Source organism: Megalops cyprinoides, chromosome 11 (genome assembly GCF_013368585.1).
Source record: "Megalops cyprinoides isolate fMegCyp1 chromosome 11, fMegCyp1.pri, whole genome shotgun sequence".
Taxonomy (NCBI): Eukaryota; Metazoa; Chordata; class Actinopteri; order Elopiformes; family Megalopidae; genus Megalops; species Megalops cyprinoides.
Window position 1 is genome coordinate 33,380,079 of NC_050593.1, and position 10,110 is coordinate 33,390,188.

The 10,110-nt window shown below is 38.3% G+C and overlaps 1 protein-coding gene across 2 annotated transcripts in view; it reads right to left on the reverse strand.

Moving 5' to 3' along the window:
- The window catches only part of LOC118786150 (fidgetin-like), a 43,176-nt gene extending 40,409 nt beyond the window's left edge, over positions 1 to 2,767 (reverse strand). The window contains exon 1 of one of the 2 annotated variants that reach the window (XM_036541219.1): positions 2,615 to 2,767. Coding sequence is in view for 1 of the 2 variants with exons in the window: in XM_036541218.1 (XP_036397111.1) it covers positions 1,701 to 1,725 (25 nt within the window). In the remaining variant the exon portion in view is untranslated. Of the gene's footprint in view, positions 1 to 1,700; positions 1,748 to 2,614 lie in introns of those variants that run through there. The other variant, XM_036541218.1, reaches the window with a different exon arrangement.
- Between the last annotated feature and the right edge of the window lie 7,343 nt (positions 2,768 to 10,110).

A 10,110-nucleotide genomic window follows, 5' to 3' on the forward strand; every position in this document is an offset into this window, starting at 1 on the left:
AAACAATTCTACTTTGGAAATACATGTTTAATGCGAGCAGCTTTGCACACAACGAGTATGGTAAACTCATCTGGCGTTAAGAGCGTTGATCTCATCTTAAGGAAAACATGCATTTCACAGGCACAATCTGCTTGAATCGTGATTTTTTAATATAATACAGGGAAACAAATAGCTCCTGTTTTGTTGTTAGGCATTGACAGTGTTGTCCAACATTGCAATGTTCCTGCAAGTAATTAGTTTCATTATTACACAAAAGTGAGCTATTCTGCTTTCGTAACAGAGCAAACAAAACAGGCCGATCTGATCGGCGTGTTCTCTGCGATTTGGGAAATTCTTTGTGGACCGGGAACTTGAGTGAGAAATACGCAAACAGCATGGCGGCATTAATTAGTTGCGGAAATCAGAACAATACGAGTGAATTAAGCACGGCGTTGCAAGTACAGGAATGATGATTACTTTCGCAAAAAAGGCAAATACTGAAGTTGGCGTCGCTGCAACAATCGATCATCTACATAAAATAAACTGGCAATCACACATATGACTGACTGACACTTTTCCATTGACCGACGAATGAGATGACGGACTAATCAATGCAGCCTACAAGATGCTGACCGATACTCAAAAAACGGTGCTTTTAACTTTGTTTTGTGGGAAAACTTCTTTAATTAACAAAACGTACAAATGCAAAGGGAATATGCATTTATGTGACATATCTGCGAAAAATTCTAGTCGATTTACCACTTCGTAATCACCTTAAATCGATAGCAACAAATATAAAAAAACCGTATTAAACGCACAAACTCTCGCGGCAATACTGTTCCTTTCTCATCGAACCGCGCTCGTCCATCTAATCCCATGATCTCCGTTTTCTACAATCACAGTCTTAATGAGATCAGTCAGAGGAAAACATTTCTCCTTCAGATAACTAGATCTTAGAACTGCTTTCCGCCCCCCGATTCAAAATGTATAAATGTGATATCCTGTTCATCAGAAGCAAGCGGACCAATCTGCCCTGAATATATATTAGCGCTTTAACATGGGAACGGGAAAATCTCCCCATCTGGTAATCGCATCGCCCCATACAGCGGAGAGAGAAGGGCTCTGCTCCCATCCCGAAAACATTTCGGCTCTCAAATTATGTGCATCTAGAACAAACAACAACACAAAGGGTCCTTTTTTGATTTCAACGGCTTGAGAGGGGAGAAATCCATCAAATCAGGTATTTATAATTTATTTTGCAAGAGGCAGAAACGATACAGTAAAAAAAAAAATTGCTGCGGCATGATTGTGTCTTAAAGCCTGCCAACTATTTTGATGCGAGCCGAAAAACAGGAACGCGGCAACAAAAATCCAACAATTATGTGCCGCCTTGAACAAAACGTCAAAATGAGGAAATGTGTAAAATGGCAAAATGAAAGGCCTATATATTATAATACTAAAAAATCGGAAATACGTTATAATTATTATTATTATTATTTTGCATACTAAGATTATATATCCTATGTTTACATTCTGAAATGCAACACAAACAATCCAGATTTTAAAGTTAGAAGTAAATCAAGAAACATACGTCAAACATTCAATATTTACAAGACATACAAAAACCCCAAATACCCTAGCCAAACAGCATTCCAACTTATTATTATTTTATATGTATATCTGATAACGTGCGAGTGAAGTAGATCACAAAATTGACGTACCATTAACAGTGGTGCAACTGATCATTTCTTGCAGCGATAACAGGAAAAAAGGGGGAAAAAGCTGAATCGGAATTTTCACAAGGAGGAATTCCAAAGGTTGCTTTTCATTAGAGTCATTTTCTCTTCTCAACTCTCAGATTTCACTGCCTTGAAGCGTGGGCCCTTTTCGTCAGGTATTCATTTAGCCTACATGCATATAATTACGGGGAAAGCGACACCAACAAAAGCTCACTTGGATAACAAGTGAAGACAGAAGGAACACATGAAAAAAAACACATGACCACGAATACAAGTCCAAGTGTTACGCGCTCCCGTTGATACCACCAATAGGGTGGAGAAACATGATGATCGGAAGATTGTAGGTGACATTAAAACTCGCATTTTTCGATAGGAAGCTTTTCAAGGAAACGATACACCCACCACGCAGACCCCCTCTACTTTAAAAATAGATGATATGCCTGCAGTTGCCCCCACAACACCAATGACACTGTATCTATTTCTCGGCTTTATGCCCGCAGTGATCACCATAACTTTTCCCCCCCCAAACAATGATACATACATGAACTTCTCATCGCTGAAAAGTTACTTTGAAACAATTTAAACCCCACCCCATTCTCCCCACTTTCTCAATAAACACCAAACACTGGCATTCTGAAGGAAATACGCATGTGGTCTTTTCCTAACCATATCCGACAAAAAAAATCACAATAACGTGTAATATTAAACTCGAACTGATTTAATATACTGCACATTTTAGACTCGCACACGTGCACTGGGATTTTCTGCGCTGAATGCTGTGTGCAAATAAACGAGGGTATGTTAAATCATAAAGCTGTCGCTCTAACGTGGCACAGCTTCGGTATTTTTTTCGTTATTGCTTATATCTCGACGGGCATAGTCACGTACAGTCTTACCTGTATGTGTGGCAGGACAGCCTTAAGATTAGAGTAGCATCGATCCGATGTATGTGCTGATGAATGAGTGTTCGGGTTATGCGAGGATGCTTACGATTTGAAACCATTCCAAGTTAGTGAAGGGAAGACTGACCACAGCTTCTGCCATGTTGGAATTTCAAACCCAAAACAGCTGCTCTGGAGAAGCCAGCATGCCTCGTATTGCGCATGCGCGCTGGCCATGGAGCCAAATTCAAATTATTTTTTTCTCAAGTTGTTGTCATTTCGCGTTGGCGTTTATGTGAAACTATCCTCGTTGTATTGCTATTGGTAGTCTCTAAAAAAAGAAACATTCGTGTGTTGTGTTACAAAGGAAAACAGATCAATTGAAGTGAATTTCACGTTACAACTTTTGGACATTATTTGGTACCGAGAACTATTTGCTGTAATAGAATATATGCACATTTTTAAAAATCAGTCTCTGTGTGAGTATTCTCACATCAAAATAGGCAGTTAGCCAGCTGTATACTGCATATCATAGTAAAAGATAGCAAGGTATGCATACTTGGTAAAAACAACTTGCCCCTGCCGTATCAGTAGACTTTGACCATTAGCATGCGATTTCAGTTACAGTCCACCTAGAAATTCCACATATTTCCAGTCGGAATCCCCGGTGGACGTCGTCGCCCCCCACCCCCATTAAGGGAGGAGCGTTGAATTGAAATCCAGCTGTAGGAAATACAGTGTGAAATTGACCATTTTTTTTTCCTGCTTACGAATGAATTGTCTACATTTAGTGGCTCCACAGTTTGTGACTCCGCTGCTTTCATAGATAAAATAATTACTTTGTAAACATTCCAAGTATTTAGTTAAATGACAAAGACAATACCCAAATCCAAAAATGTTCATCCATTGCTGACCAAGCCTTCACTTGTAGTGGTTTCCATGGATACACATTTACATTGACTAAAATTGTGTATTATTTGTGTACACAATAAGTGTGTACGCGCGCGCGCGTGTGTGTGCGTACATTCTGGCCATGTTTGTATGCCACACACCCACACACACACTGCTTTATGACAGAACAGTGTATATCCCAGCGATAATTATAGAACAAGCGCAGAATTAATAATTCCAGTCCTAATTAGTGTGGAAATGTCCCAGATAGTACGCTATTAGAGGATCAGTGGGGAGACATGATTTGAACAAGACATCAAAGATGATATGACTGTCAAATAAACTCCATTGTCATTTATATTACATAATTAAAGCATGTAAATGAAAGCTACAAATTTTTGGAAAAAGGATCATAATTAATGTATTCAAACATATTTCGTCTGGAAATATATACATTTAAGAACAATAACCAGGTTTTCTTATACCAATTTTTATTCTTTTGTTATTCAGTAGTATTATTCTTTTGTTTGTTTTCAGTCTGCAGGGAGAACGGACGGATTCTCATTGTGACACGCGATCTGGAAGTTGGCACTCGCGGTCTCCGAAAGCCTCCACAAATTCATGAGGTAGGACCTTGGGATGATGCATTGATTTGGCCCAGAGCACTCCCTGCAGACCGCAGCGCTGATTCCCGCAGATGTGCTGCTCTCCAAAGAATTCCAAACCCAAAGGCATCCCACGCTTAACCACGTGGCCAGTCAAACAAATAATGGCTCCCGCATTCCAAAGGTAGGCCTAATAATTACCGCATCGATTCAATCACCGCTAATATCTGCGAAATCATGGCAGGGATTTTTTTCCCCCTCTCTCGTCTTTTTTGACTGTTTGCTTTGTCATGCGATAAAATGGGTTGGGGGATTCACTTTTTTTTTTGGAGAAACCGCGCTCACTGTGGATGTAATCACAGAGGCTATTAATCTCGCATTGGGTTGCCAAGCCAGTGAATCAACCGCGGACCGTCATCGTTGGGATCATTCTGCCCATAAGCGACAGCACTGTGACACCTTGCAGAGTCTCCGTCTCTGGCCCAGTGCTGGCTCCTGACAGACTTTCAGTGGACCGGAGGTCATTAAGAATATATCCACTGTGCCTGTCCAGGTTATAGCCGTGTCCATGGTCTCCTCGTGCAGATGTGGACGCTGTTGCTTTGTGCCGTTTGTCCTTGTGTCAGCATGCAGGACATTGTGAATTACTCTGCCCAGCTGCAGCTCGGCTCTCCTGCTACAGCACGTCAACACATCATCCAGGCACACACGAATCTCACGATTGTTTTCCCCTCTCTCGTAACCTTTATAAAACCTTGTCTCCTCTGTGAATAATTAGGCGGCAGAGGCTAAAATGAACACGGTCTATAAATCACATTTTCAAATGTTTTTTTTTTTTTTTTACAGTAGCTCTTTGTGTTACTTTAGTTATTGATCAGTTAATTTGTTAATTTAGCTGAGAGACAACAGTAAAAAAGACTGCAAAAAGACATGATGGTATCCTCCTAAATATTTCACCAAAGTGTTAAGAGATACATAATACATCCGATCAGACATGTGTCTGTTGATGTCCACAAGCTGAAGGCCCAGACACCATGTCAAACAAAATGTTGTTTTTATTTCTTCCTTAAGGCAACCACTTCACTATTTAGAAAAATCAGAAAATTACAATCTGGCCATAAGAACATGAATTGTCATGTTTCAGATAAATTATTGTGGCTGTATAATTTTACAAAATGTGACAGGTCACTCTCCAGCCATTAATATTTGATGGTTTGATCTGCTTTGATGGAATGGGGCACAAAATTGAGGATGTTCATTGAGGCTCTTTGCAGAACGCCTGAGGGTAATCATTTTTTTTCTAATTGTTTCACGAAAACATTGTTTCTCAAAACAACAAACACTAGTAAGGGGAAAACAAATCATATTTCATTCTATAACAATGTGAATTGCATATACAAAATGTTCCGGGTAAACTCAAATTATGTCACAAATCCATTAATGAATGAATCAATCAGTCAAATTTTATTTGTTAGAGTGCATTATACAAAGGATATTGTCACATAGTGCTGAACACAGAGCATATTGTTTCCAGCCTGAATCAAAAACCCAGAAAACCCAGCACAGGATCTTTAGCGTGGTCAGACAATACTGGCACTTTGAGAAGTCCTTGCAACACAATCGATGATATTAATCTTAAAATTAAATACAGTTTGGATTGAACACTATATTTGCAAACATGCAGAATACAATGCATACATGACTGCACAGATTAGTAGACAGATGACTGCTGTTATGTGAAAGACCTGCCTAGCTGTACTTCAGCCAGCATAGCTTTGATTTAACTGCTACATTAATCTAAATAGATTTTAACTCATTAACCATTTCAGAGGTAATGATCTGGGTCTACATGTAACGAGCTTTATCTCTTAATTGAAAAGCAATGTGTTGCTAGGATATTTGCTGCAGTCTCTCCCCCTTGGTGAAATTGTTTGTCTCCTCAGGGCTGAGGTTGTAGGTTTACTGTGTCACATGACTAGCTGTATTCTAACCTTTTGCCTGCAGACTCTGATGTCACCTCCGATCACTTCAAGAATACGTGCTGGGGATTTAGTTATCACCACAAAACCACAAGCTTTAAAGAATACAGCATAATCGCTGCAGAATTTGTAGTATGAAGTGGTCACTCTAATAGGCTGTTAGAAAACGTAAGCAGAGCAAGGCTTCCTTTTTGCATAAAATGTCAACGCTGAACTGACTTAATTCCATTTGTGTCTCAGGTACTGCTGTTGCACGACCATTTGAATTTTCCAGTTGTGCGCCAAGTGCATTTGTTTCAGAGGAGATAGGAACAGATATCCATCTCTAGCCATTTAGATCAAATGCTTAAATCCGGGTCTGACAAAGATGCATTGGCACAGACAGAGATGTGTTAGATTTGTTTTCAAATTTACAGTTACAAAGCATTGCACTCTCTTCTTCTAAATAATGGCTATTATTATTATTATTATTATTATTATTATTATTATTAGTAGTAGTAGTAGTAGTAGTAGTTGTTGTTGTTGTAGTAGCAGCAGTAGTATAACGGTAATTATTTAGCAAACACCCTTTTCATTCTCACATCAGGATATAATGCCTTCTCACTATGCACATCATTATCTATTTATACATCTGTATATTTATTAAGCCATTCATGGTAAAGTAGCTTGCTTAAGGGTGCAACATCATTGCCCCAAATAGAGGTCAATCCTGCAGCTTTCATGTGGCAAGCTTAGCTCCTTCTCCATAATACTAGTATACAGTTTATACAGTTTAAAATGGTAGTAATGGTAAGGGGCGAGAATAGTAGAGATCATATTATTATATTATCTATCTATCTATCTATCTATCTATCTATTTATCTGTGTGTGTGTGTGTTCGTGTGTGTTCTGTGTGAAATGAAGTGTGTATGTGAAATGAAGCAAATCACTTATACTCTGTGTGAGGAAAAATTGCCCAGGAGTAAAATAAAATTTCTTGTATGAATTCTCTTACAAGAAATACGTTACCTTTTCAGAGCAAGTGATTTTCTAATATGTGCTGATCTCTGTATAAACCTTTACAGCTGCCTTCTGATACAGCTACACAAATAAACTCAAGCAAAGTGCCAATGTCCATGAATGGAAACAAAAGTAGCATTCCGTGCAAGGAGCCCCCACCGGGAGGGGGAGGGGTGCAGAAGGTGAGAGGCATAATAGAAAAATAAATAAATAAACACATTTTAGCCTCCACAATGAAACTCAATAAGCTGAAGAGTGTTGGGCTTTCAAAAAAAAGAGAGAAAAAAAAAGATGAAAAATGAAAGGTTTGGGGTTTCTCGCGTTGTTTTGTGATGGGTAGCCGGGTCCCTTTATGGACTGAGGCTAACATCCTAATGGGGACAAGCTTGAAGTGAATGTAGCCCTCAGAGGATAAGCTACTAAATCTTGCAATAAAAGCGATGTGATTTACAGTAAATTCCACAGGGCTGACAGTGCCACAGCTGAGGGTATAAACACTCCTCTCAGTGGCTCTCCTTCACTGAGCTCCTAACTGCTGTGAACTACAATTGCACGCCGAGGCGTGCTGCTTACCAACCATGACTTTGATAAATAACCAGGAAGTCCCACTGTTGGCTTAAAACTAGAAGTTATTCAGTTGCAATTCTGCATTTGTCCCACTTTAATGGGTCTGGAAGTGGCTTTAGCAGTAATCTGTCAGTGATTGATTAGGTCTCGCCAAATCCCCACTCTGCTCTCTTTTTCAGGCCTGCGTGCTCGGCCACAGCTGTGACTTTACAACAGAATGGCTGTATTAGGAGTGCATGGGGTATTTACCTGAGACACAAACGCAGGTATTCCACATGGGAGAGGGAGTGTGCTGGAGTGGAGACACAGAGCGAGTGGCTTGGTCTTGTCGTTGCATAAAAAAAAGGCACAGAGGGGAAAACAAACACGGACAAGTAGATGTTCACATTTATCAAGTCATGTCTGTGTTTGTTTCAGACAATCCTAAACTTCATCATTATAATGTGGTCTACTGGCTTTCTAGTAGGTAGTTTTTAGTGCTGCAACATGTCAAGCACTTTTATTAAATATTACTAACATATTCTTGCTTATTAATGAATACATTATTTACGTAACTATTAAAAAATTCTTGTTGCACATATTAGTCATATAGTGGACATTGCATAAGTCCTTATTGACTGATGACTTGCAAAGTTGCAAGCCTGCCATGGTAGTATTCAATATATTATGGACAGTCAGCATCTAAGTTTGCATAATTGTTACATGAACAAAGCAAATTTTTACTCAGTTTTTTAAACCATTCAAATCATTTTCATATTGAATATTTCACACAGACACTGTTTACTAATCTAATATTATTAAACAATGGAACACTTCTTGTATAAATTATGCATTTATAATTATAATAGACCATAAAGATAAATATATTAGCATAATATGTTTCAACTAGACATCCAGTCTAACTGCTAAGGACCTTGTCCTTCATTTTGAGCAAAATGTTTAAATACCTTTAGTACATTTTTATGATTCATACACAATATGTGTATTTATTTCATTGTGCAGCAGACTTGTGATACTATGTAAGCAATTGTACATTTATGAATAATTGTATGCCTGTTTTTAAATCATTGTATGGTTATTTCTAGATGCTGGTTTGTTTTAGCCTCTAAAATCAAAGCAGCAGTATTCTGAATGTGGCACAGGAGGTTGAAAATGCCATTTAGACATAGAATCAAATATTGATCATGGCTTATCAGAGAATCCATTTTAATTAGATACTAAACAAGAACGCAGAAAGGGCCGCTATTCTGCCTTTGTGTTAATATTTTAACGATGGCACATTCAGAAAAAAAAAACAGCTCCAAACAGATGTGACACAGTCAGGTACTTCTTTAATCAAGCATTTTAAAACAAAGCTTAGTAATAATGCAATTTATTTTACATTCAAAGAATATTTTGGTTATTTTTAAAGCAAGAGGTCTGGGCATAAAGACAGCTTTATGAATTTTAATGGAGACACTTAAATTGTGATTATTCCACTCTGCTCAAATACAGGTAAGAAATGGAATTCAATCAGTGCTGGTGCATAATGACCGTCATTAGGCGAGAAATAATAATGACATCCTATCTGCATTAAACCTGCAGACAATTTACACAATGATCTCAGGCCTATTATTGATCTCCATGGAGATAAGCAATTGTCACTTTTTTTTCCAGCGTTATACATGAATGTTAAATACAGCACTTTTTATAGCAAACTATTTTGGTGAATGCTGGGATTCATCAGATTAACTACTTAGGCATGCACACTTGTTGTCCTTAATTGAAAATAGGACACCGGGAGCGCTATTGACCTCTTCAGTTTTCTCTCTGTGGCCTTTCATATTTGGGCCTAATCCATATGAGAGCAAGTTTGCCGGCTATTCCCTTAAAAGATTACACACATTTTTAAGTGAATTCCACTCTTTGTGAAGGTTTAAGTGGAAACATTTTGAGGAGTGGGAAGTGGAGGGGGTACAGTATGTACTTGAAAGTCAAGTAGGTTGTCTGTGTACTGCCATCATTTAAAAAATCTCCAACAGACTGAAAAACACATCTACATATCACCAGTACTTTTACTTATTTATTTTTGGTATATTACATAAAGACAGCAGACTGGTTTTGCCTGTAATTAGTTTAATTATGGGGATATGGGTTTGGAAGACAATATTAGAATCTCAGATTATTGTCAGTGTCTCTTAAACAATGATTAAGTCTCATTTATGACACAGGATAATCAGTTTTAGAAATGCATAAAGCACACTGGGATACATACACACCCAGAAACAGAATGTTTACATCCAAAATTACATGCATGTACATGTTTTTTTTTTTCTTTTAACCACTGCCTCCTGTTAAAATGCAGAAATGATGAACAGCAACTGTATTCACATAGTTGATAGAAAACATGAAATGCCTCTGAAAATCTGTAGGTGAACGTCTAACACCTGCTAACTCCGCATGTACTTTGGAGGACTGCAAGTTTCTCAAA